Source organism: Anas platyrhynchos, chromosome 3 (assembly GCF_047663525.1).
Source record: "Anas platyrhynchos isolate ZD024472 breed Pekin duck chromosome 3, IASCAAS_PekinDuck_T2T, whole genome shotgun sequence".
Taxonomy (NCBI): Eukaryota; Metazoa; Chordata; class Aves; order Anseriformes; family Anatidae; genus Anas; species Anas platyrhynchos.
Window position 1 is genome coordinate 45738260 of NC_092589.1, and position 25778 is coordinate 45764037.

At 41.5% G+C, this 25778-nt stretch overlaps 3 protein-coding genes across 6 annotated transcripts in view; 2 read left to right on the plus strand and 1 right to left on the minus strand.

Annotated features, from left to right (window-relative positions):
- The first annotated feature begins 896 nt into the window (after positions 1-896).
- PHF10 (PHD finger protein 10) lies at positions 897-19193 on the plus strand. 4 transcript variants are annotated; one of them, XM_027454217.3, is made up of 12 exons: positions 897-1106; positions 2931-3037; positions 3605-3735; positions 4558-4635; positions 6034-6167; positions 6291-6440; positions 7352-7461; positions 8994-9147; positions 11550-11705; positions 16466-16574; positions 16854-17042; positions 18475-19193. In XM_027454217.3, exons 1-12 carry the CDS (start codon positions 1038-1040, stop codon positions 18558-18560), a joined length of 1473 nt encoding a protein of 490 aa, XP_027310018.1. In that variant the 5' UTR covers positions 897-1037; the 3' UTR covers positions 18561-19193. The 4 variants fall into 4 exon arrangements, with proteins under 4 accessions (XP_027310018.1, XP_027310017.1, XP_027310016.1 ...); XM_027454216.3 differs by having other exon boundaries at positions 902-1106; positions 4552-4635; XM_027454215.3 differs by lacking the exon at positions 11550-11705 and having other exon boundaries at positions 907-1106.
- On the minus strand, positions 17194-22107 carry C3H6orf120 (chromosome 3 C6orf120 homolog). The gene is made up of 2 exons (XM_027454220.3): positions 21720-22107; positions 17194-20529 (listed from the first exon to the last, which is right to left on the minus strand). Exon 2 carries the CDS (start codon positions 20480-20482, stop codon positions 19925-19927), a length of 558 nt encoding a protein of 185 aa, XP_027310021.1. The 5' UTR covers positions 20483-20529; positions 21720-22107; the 3' UTR covers positions 17194-19924.
- A 731-nt stretch (positions 22108-22838) lies between these two features.
- The window catches only part of WDR27 (WD repeat domain 27), a 126747-nt gene continuing 123807 nt past the window's right edge, over positions 22839-25778 (plus strand). The window contains exons 1-2 of the mRNA XM_072035801.1: positions 22839-23821; positions 24473-24614. Of these exons, the coding sequence (XP_071891902.1) occupies positions 23642-23821; positions 24473-24614 (322 nt within the window). The 5' untranslated portion in view covers positions 22839-23641. The remainder of the gene's footprint in view (positions 23822-24472; positions 24615-25778) is intronic.

Genomic DNA, 25778 nt, shown 5'->3' on the forward strand with positions numbered 1-25778 from the left:
TTCCACAGGCTTGCTTTCAGCGAGGCGTGAGTTGAATCCCCGGCTTCCCCGCGTCCCAACCTTGGCGTTCAGCATCAGCAGCGCTCAACCTGCTGCCCAGGGGCCGAGCTGGCCATTCCAGCGGTGTGAGCCCTACTGGCCAAGGCAGGCTGACAGCGCTCTGGCTGCGGGGCTGCCGACCCCCTGCCCGGCCCGGGCGGGGCCCCATTGTTCCGAGCAGCCGTGCTGCCGGTGCGGCGGGGCGGCTCCAGCCGGGGGTCCCTCACCGCACCGCGCCGTGCCGTGCCGTGGGAGGGGCCCGGCGCTTTGTGGGCCGGGGTCTGCCCGCGCTCTGCCTTCAGCCTCCCGCCGCGGCGGGGGCGGCGCCGGGCGGGGGGCGCGGGGCGGCGCGCACCGTGCGCGCTCCCTGCGCGCAGCGGCGGGGCCGGCCGCCGGTGCCGGTGCCCTCCTCCGGGGGTGTGGGGGGAGCGCGCCCCCCGCGCACCCCTCCTGCGGTGGTTGATGGTTCACAAGCGTAGCTCGGCCGCGGCTGACGCGCCCGGAGACGGCTCCCGTGCCGGGCGGAGGCGGCGGCGCTCGGCGCTGCCCACCCGCGGGGGATGCTGCCCCTGCGCCCCGCGCTGCTGCACAAGCGCTACCGCGGCGGATCGGCGCCGCGCTCCCGGCCGGGCCGCGCGGCCGCACGGGCTGCGGCGGCAGCAGCAGGAGGAGGCGGCGGCGGAGGGCGCGGCGGTGGCGGTGGCAGCGGCGGGTCCCCACCGCCCTGCCCGCGCGGCGGCGGCACCGGCACCGGCAGCGCCGTGGGTGCGGGCCGCGCCTCGGTCCGGCGGCGCGGGCCGGGGTCGCCGCGGGCTGCCCGGAGGGGGGCGGAGCAGGAGCTGCGCGAGCCGCCGCGCTCGTGCCCGGGCTGGCCGGTAGGGGCCGTTGCCACCCCCCGCCGGGGGAGGGGGGGCGGAGCCGGGCGCGGAGCGAGGCCGGGGCGGGCGGCGGCGGCGGCGGCGCTGCTCCTCGCCCAGCCGGCGGCCCCCGCGGCGGTGATGGCGGCCGTGCTGTCCCCGCGCCTCTGCGACAGCGACCCGGCCACGCCCGGCGCGCAGTCCCTCAAGGTGAGAGCCGCGGCCTCGCCGCCGGGCCCGGCCCGCTCCGCTCCCCCCCCACCCCCTCCCCGCCGCCTCAGCACGGGCCCGGCCCCGGCCCGCCGGCGGAGGGGGAGGGCGGGCGAAGTTTGTGGCAGCGCCGGGCGGGCCCCTCCTGAGGGGGCTGCGTGGGGCTGGGGGCGCTGCAACTTGGTGAGGGCCCCCACAAAGTTGGGGTGGGGGGGGGCGGCTGGGGGGAGCTTCCCGCCGCCGTGAGGGGCCTCGGTGGGCTGCTGGGCTCGGCGCTGTGCCCGGCACGGGGCTCCGGGCGGGCTGCTGCCCGTGCAGGTGCTGTGGCGTGCACCCAGCCGCCCGCTGCCGCCCCTGTTTCACTTCCTGGGCTCCGAGCCTGCGTGATGGGAGCCGAGGGCAGGGATGTAAACACAGCGCGCTGCAGCCTGAACGGAAAGAAAGTGCCGAGGCAGAGGAGAAAAACTTGTACAAGTCCTCTTACAGGCCACGTTTATACTTATCGCTTAAACACAGAAGTTTGGAAGTTTCTTGCTCTGAGTACGCATAGACTTTTGTGCAGAAAACCATAGCTTTGGCCCTGTTTATCTATTTTTGGAGCGCGTTAGTGTTCCGGGTGAGAAGTAGGAGTGAACTGCTGCTGAGACGTAGCTGTGTTACAAAAGCTCAAGTGTGATATTGTTTTGGTTGGGACTGCTGCTGAGTTTATGCAGGGTGTTCCTAGTAATACTCACAGATAGTATTGTTGGTAATACTCAGAGATGCTGCTTGCAGTTTCGTTAACATTGCCTTTATTTTTTTTTTCTTGTTGTATGAAAGACATTCTTCTTTCTTGAAGAAGAGCTGGAGTAAAAACTCCCCAAGAAAGAAAGAATGAAAAAGTCACGTAAAGAATTCCGTAATACGTGAAACAAACCAGAAGTAAAGGAGATGCTTTTCTCCTGCGACCTGTCTTGATTACAGTGCTATGCAGTCTTATATAACAAACTTTATTATTTGCTGAATTCTTTTTTAATAATAGTATTTCAAGTGATACGGTATGTAAAACATACTAGAGTGAAAAACACTAGCTAATACAGACTTAATAATAGCTCTTGTCACTGTTTAACAGTGTGTCATCATGGGCTTGATCCATTTATTTCTGACACATTAATATTTCTTTCCTAAGCTTTTCACAAAAGTTACAAAAAGTGATTCTTTCGTCCTATTCCAGAGTTTCAGTTACTTAAAGAGTTGTTTTGTTCTTGGATCTACTGCTGGTCACAATACACAATTCACTTTACTACTTCTCTCTCCGCTTTCTCACTTGTAATCGTGCAAGGTTATTCACTAAAGGCTTTGAGATTTTAGGTAGGAGTTAAACAATAGTTTTCCTTTTTTTTTCCTCTCCACAAAAGAAAAGTTTTTGCTCTGTCCTTACCGTTGCTTTTCGGAGCAAGCCTGAGTAAGGGAATTACTTTTGTCCCTGACCCTCACTGGTGAGGGAAGCTTGTTGGGTCTACAGCTGCCTGGCTGTGTTGTTGTAGTTTACATTGGGAATGAACTTGGTGGTCAGAGCCACATTCGTCTATTGAGTACTCCCTGTATGCAGCAGGCGAGAAACAGCCAGTTCTCTGTGCTGTTTTGTGGCCTACAGCTAATTTATATCAGAGAACACTTTGCTGCGTAATCTGTCCAATGAGCTCTTTGTAGAGAGTATTATTAAATAGTTCACTTCTTCAGGTATACTTGAACTGCAGATTGTTGTACAGTATTTTTTTTGGTATTTTAAATGATCCACTGAATACTTTTATTTTTTAATACCTATTTGCATGTTTGTTTCAGGATGACACAGAAGAAAATTCCAATGATGGCAGCCAGCCATCCAAAAGACGACGTATGGGCTCAGGGGACAGTTCTCGGAGCTGTGAAACTTCTAGTCAAGATCTTGGGTAATACCATTTCTTTATTGCTAGTCTTACTGTAGTGTTCAGTATGCTTAAGTATTAGCTCTTCCACATTCTTTGCTTTTATATACTTCATATAGATTCTGATTTGAGGGAATGTCCTATAAGTAGTGGGGTGTCTTTTTCTCCGGGCATATTTTAAGAGGTCATATTTTAAAACCACACAGAGCGTGCTGTGTCTTAATTTATAATCAAAAGCACAGCTTAGAAGTTTTACAAATATTACATGTTTCTGGAGTGAATTTTGACACTGTAGCATCTGCTTTTTTTCTGAGGTCCTTTCCACTATTACGGATATCCCTTTTTTGTGTTCCTTCTCTCAGCGTATTGATAAACACTGCTTTCGGGAAGTACATGTGAAGTGGGGTGTAGGTAAATGCCTTGAAAAAGATTAAGAGAATGTGGTGTTATAAAGGAATTGTCCAGCTATCTGTAGATGGTGGTCAGCAATGTAAATTGGAATTAGTGAATTTCTAGAAATGTAAGTATCCCTCTTGTATATTCTTTGATTTCTTCTAATGTGTTTTTTTGTTTGTTTTTTTAAACGCTCAGATACAGCTATTTTCCTGCTGAAAACTTGATAGAGTACAAGTGGCCACCGGATGAAACAGGGGAATACTATATGCTTCAGGAGCAAGTCAGTGAATATTTGGGTGTGACTTCCTTTAAAAGAAAATATCCAGGTATTTGTTTTTTTGTGTGTGTTTTTTTCTAAATTTTTCTTCTAAAAAAAATCTCTGCTTTCATATGTTTGAATGTAATCTCTGTGTCTCTTTGACCACGGTATGAGCCAGTTGTTTAAAAAAGTCCATGGCAAAAGTATATCTCAATTTTGTATTTTGTACTTCTTGATTTTGTTACTGGCATATTGAAAATGTATACTGCAGTTTTCAAAGCAATTTAAGACTTTTCAGTATGGTCACTGAAAATCTGCAGACAAGTCTGATTAAGGGTTAAGGTGAGCAAGTAGCTTCTGAAAACTGACCTCAGCTTTATTCTTAGATATTTTGTTAGTGATCTCTTGCTGTATAGCTGTATCTTTGTATTGTTTCCTAAATTGTGGTAAAATTTCTATTTTATCTGTGGAAGGATTTCAGAATGAATTGGGAAGGTTCTAGGATTTTAGTCTTCATAATTCAGATTTATCGTACATGGTTCTTATGTCATGGAATTCATTTTAAAAGGCCTATTAAAAGAAAAAAGTTAAATATGCCTTCAGTATTTGATCATATTTTCTGCATCCAAGCTCTTGTGGCAGGTTTCTTTAGTATATCTGTAAATCATAACTATGGGCAAGACTCTCAGAAAAATCGAATGTATCCTGGCAGTGTATATTAAAATTAAAATAAGTTTTTAGTGTTATCATGTTTATAGGAATAGTAGTTTTGTGTAGACTCTCACTACCTGGAAATAATTCTCAGACTACTTTGGTATTGTTTATGGGGGATTTTAAGTAACTTCACACATTTTTATTGCTTTTTTTTCTGTTTTCTCTCGAGATTTAGAAAGACGAGACCTATCTCACAAGGAGAAGCTCTACCTCAGAGAACTAAATGTTATCACAGAGACTCAGTGCACATTAGGTAAGAGAAAAGATTGTTAGATTCCTTGTTACAGTATTGAAAGTGACACTGAAAATGTGATTCAGTTTAGTAGAGAAGAATTGGATCATTTGCAACTGAAAATGTAAATTCTTAAAACTGGCTTATATTTCATTCTTAATTTGTGTTAATTGGCCAAAGGATATTGGTCTTCCAGATTTATTGTTTTTTTTTTAAAAAAAAAAAGGATCTATTGTAATTACTTAGCAAAACTTATGTTGTAAATTAACTTTTAGAGCCTTTTTCTCCGTATAGAAAAGAGAACAACGTATGTTTTCAAACTGAAAAGTCCATTAGTCTTGTTCTGCTGAGTGAGTTGGGACTGAGCAAACACTAGTGTATTTATACAGATCAGCATACATGTTAGTTGTCGGAAGGGTGCATATTGAAGCACTTAAATGTACTTGAAATAGAACAATGCCCTTGATGCATTTTATGTTGAAAGAACTTCAAGTATTTGTTTCTTCCTCCGCTAATATGCGTGACTTGGAACATGCTAGAGATTAAGTGATGCCTGTCACGTTTTCTCTTCCTGTGTGCCATGGATCTGTGCAAATGTTAAATCATTTTATATCTTAACAGTTCTTGGTATACTTACCTTTATTTCTCACCTGCCAGCTTTTTTTATTATTATTTTTTTTTTACTGAAATATGCAATAGAGAACAAGATCTGTTTTTATCAGTAGAAGCAAAATGCTATATTCTTTCTCACATACACAGTATGTGCTGTGTTAACTGTAAACAACAGGGATAGTTATATATATCATCAGTGGTAGTAACATATGCCAACCTTCATTCTGTTGTCAGTGGAGGTTGGTTGTGTTGGAGGCTTTCAGAGAGGCGTTCCACATGACATGGTAGCTGCAAACTGTCACGTTCTGACTTCTGAATTGAAATACTTTAATTAAGAGTCAGGCATCTGCGTGCAGTTTGCTGTTCTGAATTGCCCTCACAGTGATTCTTGATTTGTGTGGAAAACCTAACCTCATAATTTAAGTTAAGGTTGTACAAGTTAATGAAACTAACAGTTTACCAACACAAGAAACTGAAGCTAACGGTTTACCAGGTCCCGCTTACAGCAAAGGTTCTGCGTCACAGTGGAGCTGAGTAGGTGGCAGTCAAGTATGAAGGTGGGGGTTGTATTCTGTAGCTGTAAGCAAGAAAAGAAATGAGCCTTTCCTCCTGGGGGAGAAGCAAACTGTTAATCAGCCTTGAAAGCTGAATGTCATAAGTACGCTCCTGCTTGAGAGAGGGAGAAGCATTGTGCATAGTAGGTTGTTGTCTTTGGCTCCTCAAAAACTTCAGCTGATCATTGTCAGATATAAATAACCTACAGTTAGTTTTGCCAGGTAGCATCATTATTGCTTTTATCTATTTTAGGTCTAACAGCTTTGCGCAGTGATGAAGTAATTGATCTTATGATTAAAGAATACCCTGCCAAACATGCTGAGTATTCTGTTATACTGCAAGAGAAAGAACGTCAGCGAATAACAGATCATTATAAAGAGTACTCTGTAAGTAAATAGTGCGCTAAGGGAACCAAATCTGTATCATGGAATATACATGTATTTAAAAAAGGGGTGCTCACAAATTGATAGTGAAATGTATGTAAATTAATAAAATTATTTTTATTTCAGCAAATGCAGCAACAGAACACACAGAAAGTAGAAGCCAGTAAAGTTCCAGAATATATAAAAAAAGCCGCCAAGAAGGCTGCAGAATTCAACAGTAATTTAAACCGAGAACGAATGGAAGAAAGAAGAGCGTATTTTGATTTACAAACACATGTAGGCAGATTTAAATTTCTTCTCAATGTCAATAGTAGCTCCTTGCTTGTTCTAGTAAGAAGTGTTTATTAGTACTATCTTAACTGTTTTATCTTCAGAGGGTTTGAATAGTCCAGTTACAGTTAAGTAGAGATTTTATCAGTTTTGCTGGGAAATACAAATAATAATTTCAAATATATCTAATATAAAATCTTCTTTCAAATGGGAAAACACTTCTGTCTAAGGAAACTTCTAAAGTTTCAGTGTTACTTCATTGTCATGTCTCTAATCTGCTGCAACAACATAATATTAAGAGGGATGTTTAGGTTAATGAGAAGCTTCTGTTGTTATCTGTTCATGTAAGTGGCTCATTCTTTTTTGGACAACTACTGAAGTTTTGCCAGAACAATGTAATGAGTTAAACAGTAAGCTGTTTATCTAAAAGAGTATTTGCTCCCTCTCAATTTTCATGTCTGTATATTTGCTAGGTGTTACATTGTTTTTGTATTAGATAGATTTTATGCTTCTGTGCCTGATTTTAAAAAAAAAAAAAAGGAAACCACATGTGCTAGCTGTCGTTTTGAAGCAGGACTGCACTGCTTGTGTGAGGACAGTATAGCAACTTTTTTCTCTTTGCAAATTATAACAGTATAGTAGTATATTGTGAAAAGTTCAGTTTTCTGATATTGAGATGTGTTACATACAGGGTAGCAGATAATTAGTTTCATTCTGAAAAAAGACCTTCTATAAGCATCCTTTGTGTTGCTAGTGGGATTTTAGTAGTACAGTCAGGTTTCAGAATTATTGAATTCAGAAACTCAGTAAAGGGGAGAGACTGAGTTCAAAAATATTTTCAGGGGGTGGAGGGTAGGGAAGGCTCAAAAGTTTGGACGTGAAATGAGAACTTCATTATTTTGTATTAAACACCACAGATTATCCAGGTGCCTCAAGGAAAATACAAAGTCTTACCTACAGAGAGAACAAAGGTTAGTCCTTATCCAGTGGCTCTCATACCCGGCCAGTTCCAGGAGTACTACAAAAGGTATTTTAAAACCATCACAACTGCTGATTCTCTTGCAGTGATCTATTTTCTCTACGTTTAGCTGATGGAAAACACTTGAGTGTATTTACTGTAAAGTTTTGAATTAATTTTATGCCTGAGTCACTTGCTAGACTAATAAATGAGGGCTTCTGTCAACAACATAAATGTAGTACTGGCTGCAGGAGTGTTCCCCCCAGTGATGTATTGTGGTGCCTGAGCTTTCACCAGCTCAGATCCTTACTGTGGTAAAAGCAGACACTGATATCACTCCTGCCACCCTCACATGCTTACTTACCTTCTGCCTCTGCATGTTTGCTAAGATTAATATCGCTACGTCAAAATGTTGTAATGCTGGCTTGTGGTCAGGTGCTTTCCGTGTGACAGTCTTACTGTCCTTTTTTAAATTTTTAGAAAGTTTTTAACTTAAAAAAAAAATCCCACCAAATTGCAATCGATCTTGTGGGCTAAGTTTAATGTTGGATTTTTAGGTGAGGGAGAAAGGTGTTGCTAGTTGAATTTTTCTTTTTCATTAAACATGTATTGTGTAAACTTAAACAGCTACACAAATTTTAGACTTTTCCCTGTGAGATGCTCCCATTTGGCAAACACAGGTTGATTTGAAAGCTGTTGCCTGTGCTGTGCCTTCTGTGCACCAGAGATGGTACTACTCATCCTATACATGCAAAGTTTTCTGTAGAGAAACTTTTTGTATGCACTTGCCTTGTTCATTCCAGTGTGTGTTCATACAGCCCCTCCTATAAATGTGCATGTTTAAGTGGTATTCGTGAAGGACATGAATTTTATTAAGTTGTGTTAAAAATACAATATTGTTTATTTTGAGCATGCAAGCTCTAAGTGAAACTAGCTATCCTTCTTAATGAAGGACGCAACCTTTCAAAGTGTACATGAAAATAGTGTCCTACCAGTTACCATGTCCTTAATAACTAAGAGGTCTTTTTTCTTAGTTTTTAAGGTCAATAAAAAAGAAGGGGTGGGGGGGATTATACACATAAAGCTGTATGCGGCTATAAGCAAATACAGATCAGATCTTCACAGTATTCTGTAATATTTTTATTTCCCTTTTTTTCCTCCTTCATTACTCAAGAAACTTGGTCTTAAATAGATTATCTTTACTTATTTTGCTTTGGACCCTAGCCATTTGTGTACCTTTGATTGGAGTTGTGCACATGCTGTGTACTTACATAAACAAAGTACATAGTCTGTTGGGTGTAGTAACATGGGTTGATTCTGTAGGCATTCAGGTGACCATTTATGATTGTGCAGGTTTCGAACACTGCAAATATGTTCTTCCTTTGTTCCATGAATATTTACCTATGCGAAGATGACAAGTACTGGATAGTAATTAAAGTTAATTGGTGAAGAGAAATTAGCAAGTTTCCTGCATTTTTTTATGTGCTTTCCTAAAGAAGCAAGCATTCACGTTTCTTTCTTTCAAAATAAATTTTTATGTATTTTGTAAATAATATTCATGCATAAAATACAAAGGCATTTGTTAATTTTATTGCCTTTAGATATTCTCCGGATGAACTTCGTTATTTGCCATTAAACACAGCTCTTTATGAACCCCCTTTGGATCCAGAACTGCCTGCATTAGACAGTGATGGGGATTCAGATGATGCAGAGGAAGGGCGAGGTGATGAGAAACGGAAAACCAAAGGCAACTCGGTGAGACAAATTGAAAGCGTTCTTCAACAAAATAAAATCCTTTCCCTTCGCTTTTGTTAGTTTCAGTAATTTCCTGGTAGAACCTTTAACATCGTCAAAATGCAGTAGAATCATAAACTCGCCTTTTTAGTACTTATTTTTATTTTATAACTTCTCTATCCAACTTTCCATTGTGCTTCATTTTTAAAGTAAATCAAACAAATATTTGTAATACCAGGCTTTCTCTTACTTGTTTCTAAAGAAGTTTTGAAAAGTCTTCCCAACTGCCCCTCTGTGTTTACTCCCTTTTCCTCAGGTCATGGGTCAGGTTGCTAGCATTTCTGTGAACTTTAGTTCAGGTCACAGTATATTTTGCTCTTTAAGTTCCACAGAATCCATCATTAAAGCAAAGGACTTGGTAGCCTGGTAACTTTGCTTTCTTGTAATGTAGAGGGAGGAAGTACTCAATATAGAAACAGTTACTTTATTACAACTTAAAGAAAAGGTTGGGATTTTTTGTTTGTTTTATGATACATCTTTAAAAAGATGTGTATGCGCTCTCTGTTTATGCAAACCCCAGATTAACTGTTACTGGCAGTTAAGGGAAACTTTCACATACCTACCTGGATAGTGTTGTAGGTGCTCAGGAGCAGCTGAGCTTCAGATGGGCTGTCCAAGAACAAATGTGTCATTGGTATATTGGTGTTGGTGGTATATTGGCAATGACCATTTTCTAGAAACGGAACTCCAATTCTAAGAAAAAAACAGAATATAAAATCAGAAATACATTTAACAATTTCTAGTTCAATTGACTAACATGTTAGATAGTGGGTATATGTAATGCTAAATTTCTCCATATAAATATTTATTTTGTTTAAATATTCACAAGCTACTCATAACTGAAGAAGAAAAGAAAGGGTCAGCTTGTAGGCTTATGGGGGATAGCTGTTAATACACACACTCTTTCTGCTTGTATTTTTTAGAGAGAAAAAAAGTAAACATCATGCTAAGTGTCAACTTTGATTTAATCGTACTCCATTTTTTTTACACTTGATTGTTAATCACCTCTTTCTAATTCCCCTGTCCACTGACTTCGATTTCTCTTAATGGTAAAGAAAAGTAATTGGACCGAGCCGGCTGTCCTTCCATTTAGCACAGAAGTTCAGATGCCTTTTTGGTGAGAGAATATGGAAGGGAAAATGTTGTGGTTGTGTTGGAAAGGTGTAGGGAATATATGAGATGAGGTTCCTGTGAAGGGGGTTTGGCTATGGAGCAGGCGTTCTTTACTAGTCATTAGGGGAAGATATCTGTTGGACACAAAGGTGGACAGTTGCCAAGTATATTTTTCCGAGTTTTGAGCTGCCTAATATTTGTCAGATCTCGCTGGTGAGCCCTACAATATGTTTTTTCCTTTTTTACCCTCCCCATTTTTGGACTCAGCAGTTTTCCTGTTCTGTAGTGTCTTAATGGACTTGTTCTGAATAATTCTTCCCCTAGTTTAGAAAAAAAAAAGAAGTGTGAAACATACCATTTCTTTTTGCCATGTAGTTAGCTTTGCTTTTGTGTTCTACAGCTTTCTTTGCCCTCTGTCTGTTTTGATTTTAGGCTCTGGGGCATAGGTGGGTTACTTTATTTGTACTGAGTGCCTTTTACTGTAGGGCACCACAGTATTTGGCCTTTTGTTTTTTATTGTAATAAACGTGATTAATTATATTATTCTCTGCTGAAAGTTTTTGGAAGCCTTTATTAACACTTCTCTGAGAAAAATCTTGTGCTGCTGCTCTTAATTATGCATACATCGGTCTTTCATTCTCTTTGAACCTCTTCCCCTCTTCACCTTCCTGTTCTTCAAAATGCTTTTAACTGCAGCATGAAATCTGATGTTTGGTTCTGTATTAAATATTCAGGTGTGTTTTTCCTCTGATGGCATTCTTCTGCTGCAATCCAAATGAAATATTCAGAGTGCTCCTGGTGAAAATATGAGATGAGGGTGGCAGTAAAAACCTTCACATATTTAATTAAAAAGACAGCATTATTTGGTCGTACACTTTTAAATACGAGGCCAGGGCACTTTTAACTTTTCACTGGCCCTTTACTTTGTAAGCAACATTATGCATATAGTCAATTTCTTGCTGACTTTCAAAGAAAAATGGTTCAAAGAATTATACTGTTGTGTGCTCCACTCTGGTACCAAGATCAACTGGAAAACACAACCACTGTTGCTGATGCCAGTCTCTTAGCATGAGAAAAAAAATAAATAATGAAGGTTATGAGAAAGTGTTCTAGATTGTGATGTACCCTATGCTTTTGTAGAAGGAAAGATGTATCCTTCTTTTACATTAGTTGGCTCTAAGGGGCATAGGAAAGACTTGTCTGTCTATCCAAAAAAAATAAAAAATATAGCTATGGTATTTTTATTATAGGACAATTCGTCTGGCAATGTATCTGAAGGTGATTGCGCCACAGACAACCAGGAGGATTCTTTTCAGGGAAGACAAAAAACAAGAGACAAAAGTTCTACTCCAAGAAAAGATGGTTCCAAACGTTCTGTATTATCCAAATCAGTTCCTGGGTACAAGGTAGAAGAAAAAAGCCCCTGACTGAACTTCCATACTGACCAGCCTCTCCCTGAAATATTTGTTTTTCAGTAATGTGGAACTTCTGCTTGCTGTACTTCACTAGCTGCTCTCCTGTTGTGTGCTCCATCTGTTTGCTTCCTTACTTCCTTTTTGCTTTTATTTCATGTGAGGCTTTCCTTTATTCTAGCTATACAGTGGCCTCTGTTTCTGGTAACTTCTCTGATTTCCAGGCAGTTACGTTAGGACAGTCTCCTGTGGATTTGTCATTGGAACTCGACATCTTTCTGTCTGCCTGGACATAGCAGTCAGAATTACTTGCCAGTTCAAAACTAGCACTAGGTATCCATTATTTTTTGTACTGTTTCGTATGGCAGCATACCTAGAGATCAGTGCTGTAAAGTGCAGCTATGTGACTGAACACATTGTTCCGATGTTCATTTCAAATAGTCTTTCGTCCTGAGATGTTACGATGTAAGACATCGATGAAAGACAAGAAGCTTATTACAGTCATATAGGCAACACTACATGACCACTATAAGAGGATATGGAAAACAGCTTTTTATGTAGTTCGTACTACGTAGAAAAGTTTGTAGGCAATATGCTTTTATCTGACTTAGTTTGGATGTTAATACATTTTAGCTACAAAGCAGTGATTGCCAAACCTAAGACCAAAATCATCAGTATTATTGTATAATAATTTCAAAAATTAGGATAATAAAAGATGAAGATAAAAAAATAATTCTCAGGAGAACTGGGAATTGACGTGCATTATTTATGTTATTATTTGGCGTCCTGAGGGGTTTTGAAAATAATGTAACACATTTAAAATACATTATTGCCCAGTCCTGTTCCACTGAAAGGAATTAAAATTTTCCATTGACTTATGTGGGAGCAGGAATAGGCCCATAAAAAAGGAAGACACTACATTAACATGGGGTTTATGTAGCAATCAAGAATGCGTGTTGAGAGGTTATGAAAAAGGAAAATCTTTGTTAGTGACAAGATTGTACATACTGAGAAACTGTCTCAGCAGAAGTTGCGCTGTTGATGGTTTGTATTTTGTATTCATAACTGTTTACTATCTGTATTTACCAAGTTAACAATAAATAAGCTATAACTAAAGCTAATTTCCAACAAGAATTGGACAACTTTGATAAACTTTCTGTACATACAGTAACTGTAAAAGTTAATAACAGATATCAAGCTCCAGTTGTGTTTTCTCTTTTCAGAAACTTATTAAGACATATGCAAATTATGGAGATTTAGACTGTGGTACCATACATCTATTTTTTTATGTGTAACTCTGCAAATTGTTGTAGACTCAGAATGCATACCGATGTTCCCACGAACATGAAATCCAAAGACGGCACTTGAAATTTTTTTAGCTTTGTTTAACTTGACGTTGGAGATTGTGTGCCACAGGTTTGCAGAAAGAAGTTTCACTTAACTTTGAGATACCTGTGTGCTTGATTGTTCCTGTCTATGAATGCATAAAGAGAGGATTTACAGAGCAGACCATTATTTTTTTTTTTGAAAACTATACTGGTAGCATATGGTATTGCATTTTGAAAATAGATTCCTATAGCAATTACTTCTACGAAGTCACTGACTGTATTAGTAACAAGGCATTACTGTAAACTGACAGTGCCACATCTTTCTGATGTCAGTGTGCTTCGCCTGCATCGACCATCAACCTCTTGATAAGTCAAGATGGTGATGCTGTGTTGGGATGTTGAGAGGACCGGCTTTCTTGTTTGTGGGAGTGTTTAAATGCTTTCAGTAAACCCAATTATATGAGCTGCTTTAACTGGTAAGACAGAAAGAATCTTGTTTGTTAGTCCATTAAAAACACCAGATAATGATATACCGTATGTGCCTGAGTGTTACGGCACTTCGAGCTGAAGGCTTAACTGATTTAAAATGTTGTCCCTGTGAATTCTAAATCTTTGTAATACTTTTGTTCTGTATCATTCTCTAATACCTGACTATTTTTGTAGGACAGTAAACTTTTGGTTACATGTAGTTAAAATTGAAGGATAATTGCTATGGCATCAACATGCAATTGTATCATTATAGACACATTACAAGTATTAAAGGATTCACACATTTCCACTGAGTTATTTTTAAGCAAAAGAAATGATGTATTTTATATGGAGCCGTTTTTATTGTCAGTTCTTTAACAAAGAACAATTAGCATGTGTTTTACATTTTGTCATGTTACAAGTAGCGAGTCTTTGTTGCTGCAGGACTGGCTATTGCAATTGCACACACAGGGTACTGTAAAAAGTACAGGAGGTTTTTTTTGCACATAAAACTGAAATGTATTGAAACTATATTTTACAACACTTCTGTTTTAGGTCACTGTATATGCAAATGGAACCCTTTGCATTCAGAATAGGACCTTATAAAAATAGTGTGATTGGAATGCTTGCTTTGAGAGCTGCATGCTGCAGCAAGGAAGTTAAAACTTACAGAGCAGTCATTATTTTGACCCAGCATTCCTTCTCTCTCCCTTCCTTAGCCCCCAATAAGATGAAGATGTACAAAGCAAAATGTACTCTAATCAGATGGGATATTGTCACTTCCCATTTGGATTTGATACACTTTTTTTTTTTAGTGTTTCTAAAAGCCATTTATGATGGTAGAACTTGAATTGTTTTGAAATGTGAAGTCTTGCATTATTTCATTTTTGTAAAAAAAAAAAAAAATCAAAAAAAAAATCAAAAAAAAACATAATAAAACCCACCCTTCCATGCTGTTGAAACTTTTATTATTAATAGGCTGTTATTCCCACCCCCAAATGTACGATTTCTAATAAATACAATTTAGTGAAGTAAGAATTAGATGGAAGCATTGTTAATAAATGCACCCCTATCAGTGTCTAACTTTAGAATTTTATATATCAGAGTGTTAATGCACATAATGTAATGCAAGTACAGTGACCAGAAAGTAGCTCACTTTAGTTTTGATGGAGTACAAGGGAGTATGCTGCTGTATATTAAAAGCAGTGATACACAAATTCGTTAGAAGTCTGATTAGAGAAGTGCACTTCCTAGTCTAGAAAGGCTTGGTTTACTTAGAAATAGATGAAAACACACCAACAAAAAAATTAGAATGTAGCCTAAACAACAGAAGGGTAAATGCTGCAACACTGACAAGGTTAAAGCATGTGCCACTTTTGTTGGGAGGAGCAGGGTATAAAGGTATACATGTAGGACACATAGAATAGTAAATGATTTTGTGTGTTTTTGCTTCCATTATATTTATTACTTTGTAGAGACATTTGTGAATGTTAGACTTCTCTTACCGTTTTATTATATTTATGTATAAAACAGGTTGACTATGCTTTTTTAAAATAAATAAGCAAAAAAAAGCCTGTATGAGTGCCTCTGTCATCTTTTGAAGGAAGTTGCTTATAAACATCTCGTATGGTGTTTTGTTTTTTTAAATAAAACTCTTCAGACTAGACAATTTGGAGCAGAATGTAGCTGCATTTTAACTTAAAAAAAGCAGATGTAGAACTTCAGAATTCTTAAAGCAATGCGTCTTGACTACTTAAAAATGAATTAAGATATCATACTAGACACAGGTATTGGAAAAAGACTGGCTGGGGGGATAGACATACTTGAGGATAAGTTGCATTACAAAGATCCCTGTTTAGTTTCTTTGTTTTATTATATGTATTTCTGTTTTTGTTTTTTAATTAAACTTAATTCTTCTCCCCAGAAGTGGTCGGTAGTTGACTGGGTATATTTTTGCTTACTGTCAAGCTGTTTAGTTCCTTAGAAAACAGGATATGCCTTGAATTAGAATTCCAGCTAATAGCTGCATCTTTGCAGCAACATTTTTTTTTCTTCTCAAAACTCTGGGACTAGTGCTTAATATCAGTGAGTACTATGTTAATTTTAACCCTTATTTCTCACTAATTTCATTATGCAGAGGTCCAAGCTCAATAATATAACTACTGAAATATGTCTGAAGTATGTAATGCTTCATTTGTTTTTTGTTCCTCACAAAGATATTTCTGAAATATGTCATACCTTATTTCTTTGGTCCTCATCAAGATAAAACTTTTGGGTTTGCACACAGAATTAATACACAAATGTTACTCCATTTAACAGCCTACTGTTTCTTTCATACCTTTTAAATGGGTCTCATGCACTCAGGCTCCAGATTATCACTTAGAAATACTATAAATGTAAAACTGTATTTAAATGCAAGGGTATTTATTTTTTACTGCAGTTACGACTGGACTTAAGAAGGAATGGTAAGACAGCAGTGTATAACATAGCTTACCAGATATTTTAAAACTTGTTAAAGTCAAATTTATTGCTTTTGTAATTAAGTTTCTATATTCTATAAAGACAATGAAAATGGAAAAATTGTATTTAATTTCTTCCACACAGAAAATCTGCATGGAGATTTGTAATGAAATATTTTATACCAGGGATTTTTTTTAATGCTATACCATGTAATTTAGGGGTATGTTAGCTGCTGAATTCAGAGGAAGAAACTAGTACATGCTTCTGCTCCCATTTTGTTTATGTAAAGTTCACTACATGTGTGCCAAGCTCAAAATCTTATGTGGTTAATCTAAGACTTTTTAAATACTGCTGGTTGTCAATTATTGTCATATGTGTTAAGGTTCACACATCATAGCACATAACCCATTAATTTTGAGTTAAGGAGCTATGTTACATTTCCTGTTAAATCTGTAAATTCTTCTGGAATGAATTTATAGCCCTCTTCTACCCTTCCAGCCAAAGGTCATTCCAAATGCTATATGTGGAATTTGTCTGAAGGGTAAGGAGTCCAACAAGAAAGGAAAAGCTGAAGCTCTTATACATTGCTCCCAGTGTGACAACAGTGGTAAGTATCCGTATAAACTAACTGGATTCCTAAGGATTCAAACATTCCTAATGTTTGGCAGATCTTTTTGTGGAAATATTTATACTTGTTTACCAACAGTTCACTTGCCTTTTCTGTCCTTCATTAAAGCTTCATCCCTGTTTAAGATTATGTGCTATCACATTCAGCGTGCTGTTAGATTTCTCCAGGAGGCGAGCTCAGCTTCAGCTTCTTTCAATTCAATCTAAATAATTTTAAATTTCATTTCAGTCATAATTAATAATATTGATTTTAATCCAGGCCATCCTTCTTGCCTTGATATGACCCCGGAGCTTGTTGCTATGATTAAGACTTATCCTTGGCAATGTATGGAGTGTAAAACATGCATTATATGTGGGCAGCCTCACCATGAAGAAGAAATGATGTTCTGTGATGTATGTGACCGTGGTTATCACACTTTTTGTGTGGGGCTTGACGCTATCCCCTCAGGTAATAAAGAGTTAATTGTTCCCTTCCCACCTCCTCCAAGTCATGGGGTTTCTCTGTCAAAATACACGCGTTGCATTTGAAAGAAGAGTTTAAAAACAGTGTGAAGGGTAAAAATAAGCAATAGCGTTGGAAAGCATCCACACACCAGGGATTGAGAATTTTTTTTAATAAGCTTTATTTCTGTGTATTTGGTTTTGCACAGTTTAACCTGGCATTTCCTGTATAGGAAATATAATTGGCTTTTACAACAGAATCCAAACAGGCTCCCTCAGAGCGATTTTTTCTAATATTTCCAGAGAATACTGAGAATAATTACCTCTTTTCATAAAAGAAACATGTAAAGAGGCCTGTATTGCTGCATATTGCTGGATAATAGCTTTCACATTAACGAAGTTTGTTATTTCAGTTTCTAAATTTAAAAGTATGCTCAATTTAGCATTTGTAAACATTTTTAAACCCCTTCGTTCCCATTTTTTTCTTAAATGTAAAAGCTGGAAGTACCTCAGTGTCAGGTAGCCTGTACTTCTAAATTACCTGGCCACTCATATCACCTGGCCAACTCAAGGCAGTGTAAAGAAGACTTCAGATGTAAGTGACTGATAGCAGTGACACTAAATAAATCACCAGTAAGCTCATGATAAAGTACTTGGTGACAATATTCCTCGTAACTACTACCTCAAATATATTGTATATTCCCATTTAGAGAAGCACAGGGAGCTTGCTGTTGCTTTACTCCAGGTTATGTGGTTGACTCGACTTTCAGACTGACCTACAGACAGAATCTAAGCAAAATAATTATAGTCCTACAAAACTAAAAAAAAAAAAAAAGCAAAGCAGCTTTTATGATTCCAGCTGTTGTAATATAAATAGTTAATATCTGTGCTCAACCCTTTATTGTTCCCTCCATAAATGGGTTTTAGTACAAGGTCTAGTGCTGAACTTCTGCCAGCAGTTTAATCTGTGCTGCCTGACTGCACTGAAATAACTGACGCTGGTTTGGGGAATGGGACCCACTACCCTGTGGCACAATAGCAACATTCTCCAACTGCCATTCATTACTGCTGTGAGTTACTGCCCATAACCTTGAACTGTGGCCACTCATCTGAAAATCTTCACTTGCAACCTCATGGTTTGTCTCTTCTTTCCTAATAACCATTGCATTAGCAGTGCTGGCACTTAACTCCTTGAGCCCCATAAACATTAGTGTAGCCAATTGTTACATGCACTGAGTCTGCAAGGGATGGTGAATTTGACATGGTGCTTTCTGTACCTTTTAGAAAAGATGCTTGAATTTTAAAGAAAAACACTGGTTGTGTACATGAAAGGAAGTACTAGGAACAGATGAGCACCTACTGAAATAGTGAAAGGTACATAACTAGATGAGTGAATAAAAAAGGTAGCTTCCCAATAATTGACAACTTTCTTTTCTTAGGTCGCTGGATTTGTGATTGTTGTCAGAAAGACTCTCCCGTACCCAGAAGAGGAGGAAGAAGGGGGAAAAACAGCAAGGAGGGCTAAGCCCCACTCTCCCCCCTTAAAAAAACAAAAACAACTTGCTGTCCAAAATTTAACTGCACAAATTAAAGTGATATTTTGGTGCTATTTAACCAACCACTTTAAGAGGAACAATACCACTTTTTTTTTTCTTTTTACCAAATAAACTCTTAATTTTGGCTATATAATTATTTTTGTGATATAAAAGTCACTAATCATGTCCTGTCAGCTATCTAGACAGAGAAGTCAGATTCCCACTGAAAAAGAAAAGGCTTTCACTAATGAAACTTAAATTGTACATGCACTGTTTGTATAAAATTATAGTAACATTCTTGTTTATTTCAGTGCACTCATCAGTAAGCTCTGTGAAAAGAAAATTACAGAGCAATTTTAAATATACACTACTTGCATAGCAATTGCTTATCTTGAAAGACTCAACCAAAGCAAAAAATACTCCTGGAAAAACTAACTTTCAGGGAAGAGTGAGCATGATCTGACCTTCTTACAATATACTGCAACTTCCTTTCAGCAAAAATTTTCTTTGCAAGCTAAGGACTTGTTCATATAAATGTACCCCCCAAAAAAAAAAAGATTGTGTAAACATCTTTTGAAAAGAAAAAAAATCACAAAAAGCTGTAAAGGGATGTGTAAAAACCTCTCAAGCTTAATATCCTATATACCGCATTGCCTTCAATGAGGAATGAGAATGTCATATTGACAAGTAACAACAGCTGAAGGCTTCCCTTCCCTATAGTAATATCGAAGTAACATGTACTCGATTCAGGTCGTGGATTTGCAGAGGTGCTGAGTGACCGGACAGGCTTCTGCTTACAGATGGTTGATGGGATGCAGAGCACAAGCAGTCAAAATACAGACCATCTGTCCCCTTAGGTGATTGTTTGTTTGGTTTTCCCTTCTGTCACCCTAGTGGAGCCTGAGTCGGCTCCTCAGCTTGACTGCACTCTAAAGCCACTGCTAATTAGTTTTACTGAAGATACCTGGCAGAGAAAGAGTAGATTTTAAATATGCTCGAGATTGAGAGGGGGCACTGAAGTGCAGCTGTTTGTATTTTGCTCTTTATAAAATAATGATAGAAAATAAAGGATTAGGGCTGATTTTTTTTCCTAAGCACCTGTTCAGAGATTCCAAACTCTACATTCATCTTTAAGCCCTGATCTCTAAAGTTGAATACTGCAAATACTGTGCTTGCTGCTCATTTTACATGTAGGGCAGGATTTTACAATATAAAATCAAATATGGCTTTTTCCCCCTCATCCCCCACTTTCTTTCTGGTTCAGGAAACACAACAAAGAGTATTAAATATTACACAAAGTTATTAATGTTCAATTTCACAGGCTGAAATTTGATTTAGTCCAGTGTATATGAATTTAAAAAAGAATTTCAAGTATTAATTTCAAGATTCCAATAAGTATAGTCCAGAAAACAGACTCTTCATCCTGAGATTCATCTTCTGTGGTGTGTGAGTATTTCTGGTTTGCCTCCATCTCCTCTGGGTTGTAAGAAGCCTCGCCAAAAGGATACTGTACAACTGTTCGATCGTAGTAGACCTTCATTTCAAACTCACTCTCCAGGTGAGAGGGGTGACCATAAATCCCTATTCCCACTGGGCGGCGGAAGTGTGCTGGTACGTGGACAACATCTTGGCCACAAGTTACGGACTGTAATTCGTACTCGTCAAAGCTGGGGTGAAGAGTTATATCAGACACGTACAAATCCGCATCACCTTTTAAACTCTGCATCTGAAGTACTATCTTTCCCTCGTGATTTAGTCTCAAGTAACTGTAATTTCCCGCTCCAATCTGACCTTGAACAACGTGAAGAAGCAGCCATTCTTCAGGTACATCCTCTTCCTCAAAGGTCTTTGCCACAAATAGTACTTGAGCTGCCACAAATATTACCAGGACTCTCCTCCAGCGTGCTGCCATGGCTATTAAGTTTTACTCTGATTCCTCCTACTGTCACATGCGCTACCCTGCAAATACAAAAGAATTTAGATTTAGTATACTCCGTTCCTGGAAGGAATCAGTTTTTTTGGTTTTAATTTGGTAATTTTTAGAAATCCTCTCTAGTTCATAAAAAGTTAAGCAACTTCAATTAAGTACATTCATTAACTTTTTTCCTTTTATTTAAAAAAAAAAAAAAAAACAGTTAAGAAACCACCCTGTTGCTAAGTTCAGAGCTCTGTTTGGTAGGATTTAAATGACCTCAGAAAACAGTTCAGGTGCAAATCCAGGTGCATGTGTGAAGCAGAATGCATTGTGACCCCCAGTAGGAAGGGAGCTAGAACTAAAGACAGATCATCTACTGAGATATATACTAAATATACTAAATTGTCGCTCTACAGCATGGATTATTTCTATGACCAGATTTGGCATATTTTCACTGAAGAACTGCGTTTACTTTCATAAAGTTTTTGTTACCTTACAAATGCTCAGCTCTTTACAGCATTTGCCTACAAAACAGCCAGCTCAAGTTGCTGGGACCGTGGGCAGAGGGAAAGGGCTGTTACAAAACAAAGGCCCTTGTGCCCTTTCCCCCTTGTTGCACGCTCCCAGCAGAGCAGCCTGAGCATGCCCACAGCACTCCAGTCCTTTCAACAACTGCACAAAGTGCACGTGAACAAAGCAGCAAGCTCTGAATTTTGTCAAAGCTTTTCAAAGCATACAGGTGACTGAATTTTACATGCTGGTCTTGGTCAAGTGTGGGAACTGGAAGTACATGCACCTTGATGTTTCAGATGAAGATTTCCGCTCCCTCACGCCTTCCATGAGGACTGAGCTATTATCTTAAATGTGACAGCTGCTGGTAAATTGCTAGCATGTAAACAAACTGCATTACTTCCACTGGGATGTCGCTTAAAGCTTAGTGGTTTTCCAGCTACCCAGATCTAGGGACAACAACGTACGAGCATTTCTGTAGTAACAAGTTTTCTGTCCCACGGGCCTCTAGAACACAAGGCCACAATTCTGCGAAGGCAGCACCACGAAAGGAAGCACAGCGCCCGCAGAACCTGCCGGACGGACCAAGCCCTTTGAACAGTGACAGAAAAGCTGCCTTCTGGATCAGAGAGCAAGCCGCTCCGCGGCGATGAAGCAACACCCGAGGGGAGGAACAGTCGCGGCAGAAAACACCCGGCTAAGCACAAGCGACGGCCGATCCCACCTGAGCTCCTGTCCGGCGTCCGGGAGATCTCAGGAGACCTTGGACAGAGCCGGGAGCCCGGCCGCCCCCCTCAGCTGCCTCCTCCCCGCGGGCCGGCCCAGGCCGCGGGCAGGGAGCGGCGGCGGCGCCTCGACTCCGCTCGGCTCGGCTCCGCGGACGTGCGGCGGCGCAGGGAGGCGCGGCCAAGCCCCACCCCAGGGCCCCACCGAGGGGCCGCCGGGCACGGCACCGCCCCTCCGGCCTCGCCGCGCCCCCTGCACGCCCCCCTCAGAGCCCGGCCCGGCGGCCGCCACTCACTGCTGCCGTTACGGCCGTTAAAAGCCGTTACAGCCGGTACCGCCGGCACGGCCGCGCGCGAGCCGTCGCTCGCGGCCCTGCTCTCGCGAGAGCGCGGCGGGGCGCGGCCGTCGCCCTGGCAACCGCCGCCCGGGTTGAGGCGCTCGGCGGGACGGGGCGGGACGGGACGGGGCGGGAGGCGGCGGCCAGCGCTGGCTTTTTGTGGCATTTCTCGTTTTGTACAGCTGTTGTGGGGGCACAAACTTCGCCTTAAAGATCACAGGATGGGGGAAAAAATGGAAAGAGGGAGAAAAAAAAAATAGGATTTTGCGAGCCCGCTGATTTCAACAGGCACCTTACCCTGCCTGAAAGCTGTAAAGCTAAGCAAGACTGAAGGACTGGAATTGATAATAAAATCTTCATGGAGAATGTTGTGTGCTGGGTGGTGAAAGGGGAGTTGTTTATGCACCTCAGGGATCCTGTATTCATGGAATAAGATAATACGCTGTCTTCAAACCCTAGCTCTCCAATTTCTTAAAACCCACATAACTTTTGTCCATGCCTATCTCAAACAGATGGGCTGCGTGGACCTGACAAACGTAGATTCCACTAAGGCTGAGCTTTCTTAACATCAACATCAGTCTTTTACCAACTGCTCAAAACACAATAAACTATTAAAGCTGCTAAATCTCATTAGTTGCTCTTAAAATGATTGGGTATTGAGAGTAGTCACAAAAGCACACAAAAACATGACATGACAGGGAACTGGTGTTTCCCTAAAATTCCATAACATCGTAAGTCTTTTTATTTATTTATTTATTGTTTATTTATTTATTTTCATGTAGCTAGTAGTTCCATGTGGAATAGGTGGATACCCAAGCTATGAGGACCTGCTGGGGCCGGGGTCCTTTAGCGTTGTGTTGCGCTGGATTGGGACATCGCTAGGGGTTACTTTGCCTGGGGATGCAGCGTGCTGTACATTTCTCACTGCATCCGTCTCGATCGAGCTGACTTTGCTGGCTCGGGGTTCAGCTGTGGCAATGGAATTGGTGTTCTAACTCCTGCTTGATCAGGTGAGAAGTCGGTTCAAGATCTCTGATGGTTTTTTGGATTTTTTCTCATTCCCTAATTTATATGAATTGTGGGTTGCTGGAAGTTGTGTAGCTAAAAACATCGACAGGTGAGGATGAGCTGCAGTGCAATGAATTAGAAAAAAAGCACCCTGAGTTGCTCAGGGACAGCTGCAGACAAGTGCCCAACATGCTTCAGAACAAGCTCTTCACTCCTCAGCACCGTTTGCCCGCCTGAGCAGCACCTTTGTTCCCCCCCGACTTTATTCCCTCACGACTAAACCGCCACGGGGCGTTCACAACTGCATCACTCGTGCAGACTGTCAGAAGAAAGCCCCCATCCAGCGTTCTCGGGGGGGAATTATTTTAGGAAAGCCACGCTGCGTGTCCCGAGCGGTGAATGGGGCCGCCTCTCGGCACAGCGCCCGGTGCTCGGGGCGGGGGCGGTCGCGGCCGCGCCCCGTCAGCGTCGCCTCTCCGTGGTAACGGCCCGGCCGTTGGGCGCGGGGCCGCGGGGCCGCCTCGCCGTGAGGAGCCGGGGACATGGCCCCGGTGCTGCCGTGGCCCTGAGGCAGGATGGAAAGGGACGGGGCGCGGCGTTGCGCTGCGGGGAGAGGCAAAGCCGGTGTTGTCTGCGAAAAACACGCGGTGAGATCGCGGCTGTCGGCCCGCTTCGTGCAGCCGGCGTGCTGCCACCCCTACTGCGCCTTCCCGCTGAACAAAAGGGAGCTGTGCGTCTGGAGCACGGCCGGACAGGTAACAGCACAGGGTGGGAGAGGGAATCCCCAGGGCAGCAGTGAGAAAAAGGCGTGGGTCGGGAGACACAGTTTAATGTGAAAAGGAAAGAGTATGAATAATGCAATGAAAAACAATTGCCCACCACTTCCTACAAACAGACCAATTTCCAGCCACCCTCTGAGCAATCGCCACCATAGAAGACAACCCCTAGCACCATCTTCTCACACTCCAGTTCTGTTGCAGAGCCTGATGTCACTGGTATGGGATATTCCTTTGGCCAGCTCGAGTCACCTGTCCCCGCTGTGTCAGCTCCCAGCTTCTTGCCTGCTCACAGACAGCTTGCTGGATGCTGTGGGGACAGGCTGGCAAAATGAGAAAGCCTTGAAAGCACTGTTCAGCAGCAGTTAAAATGTTGTGTATTGTCGTCACTAGTTTGGTCACAAAATCCAGAATGGCACCATACAAACTGGTGTGAGGGATGTTTACTTGGTCCCAGACAGACCCAGTGCAGCTATATTGTAATTTATTAAGTGATTTTGGAGCAATAAAGAAAAATGAGTTTGGAACAATTTTGTTAATTGCTCAAACATTATCCGTTTATAATTTTGCACTGTTTGTAATGTTAATTTGAAGTGACTCATTTAACTCTTCTTTATGTACGTTTGTCAGCCACTACATTTGTTAGGACATAAGCACTCGGTTTCCGCACTGTCGTTTGGAAATAAAACCGAGCCACTTCTTCTCTGCTCTGCTTCCCATGAGTGCGTGATCGTGTGGAATCTGGCTGAATGTGCGCAGAAAGAGCAAGAAGGTAGAGTATCAGCTACCAACCCACCACAGGGGCAGCGCGGCACAGCCGGGAACTGGCCGTGGTCCTGGCCATGGAGCTGGGCACTGCTCAGCAGCTGGTGGGCCGCTGGGAGCCTGGTACAGCTGGGGAAAAACGAGTAAGCAGCAGCAACAACAGAGACCTCGGTGTATAGACCTGTCAGAGAAAACTCAGAGAAGCACTGTGAAGACAGGTTTTACCACTGTGCCACAAAAGGGACACTGACATTATAAGCATGCCAGCACTGCTTAACTAAGCATGCAATGACAAAATCACTAAATGCTAACTTTTCTAGAATATGTGCAGAACTAGTGTGCTCCATCCTGCTTTGTCTGGTCCTTCCTCTCCTGCCTCTGAAACGCTGTTGTGTGTATGTGTGTGTGAAAGAGAGACGTGCAAGTATCTGATCTAGGAGGGGAGTGCATGAGTGAAGTATGGTGAGAAGTCACAAAAAATGCGCATGTTCTAATGTCCTGAACACCAGTGAGGGTTGGAGCCTCAACAGATGGAGTTTGATTCTAGGAAGCAGTGCTAACTCCACTTTGAGCTTAAATTGACTGGGAAGTAGAGGAATAACAAAAGAGAATGAAAGAGATCAAGACCCCCAAAGTCCAAAAAAATATTAATATAGTGTGAGAGTTGGGAATCATTATGGACCTCTTTTGGAGCCTCTATTGTGAAAGAGTGGTGTGGTGTTGTCCATCACTACTAAAAATTTCATAGATTTGCCTATGATTAAATGTGTGGGAGTAGTGTCTTGTACTCTGATCCACACTGAATTCTACATATTATGAAAATAAATGTTGTAAAGAAATATCAACATTTGAAGTACTTTAGTAATACCTGTCATCACTACATCTGAATCCATATAAGTGTAACACAGAGAATCAAAGCACAATTCAGGGAGTGGGCGTGAAATGGGACTAAGAATTATGGGGAAGACAAAAATGGAAGATAGGTATAGGCAGCAAAAGGCAGACAGTATGGGTAGTTTTAATACAAAGACATCTGAGAGCGAGATTCAATGCTGCTAGACTTCCTTCTTCCCCTGTTCTCTATCCACAGGCTCTTCAGCAGAAGCTGTATAGTCTTTGTCACCACAGACTGTACTCTCTGCACAATTTTGGCCTACTTTTTCTTGCCATA

Excerpts from the sequence above, each read along its gene's own strand:
- PHF10 (XM_027454216.3), top strand. The coding sequence starts at position 1,038 with ATGGCGGCCGTGCTGTCCCCGCGCCTCTGCGACAGCGACCCGGCCACG. Across the intron at positions 3,038-3,604 it reads ACTTCTAGTCAAGATCTTGG|ATACAGCTATTTTCCTGCTG; the intron begins GTAATACCATTT and ends TTAAACGCTCAG. Across the intron at positions 7,462-8,993 it reads TTCCAGGAGTACTACAAAAG|ATATTCTCCGGATGAACTTC; the intron begins GTATTTTAAAAC and ends TATTGCCTTTAG.
- C3H6orf120 (XM_027454220.3), bottom strand. The coding sequence starts at position 20,482 with ATGGCAGCACGCTGGAGGAGAGTCCTGGTAATATTTGTGGCAGCTCAA.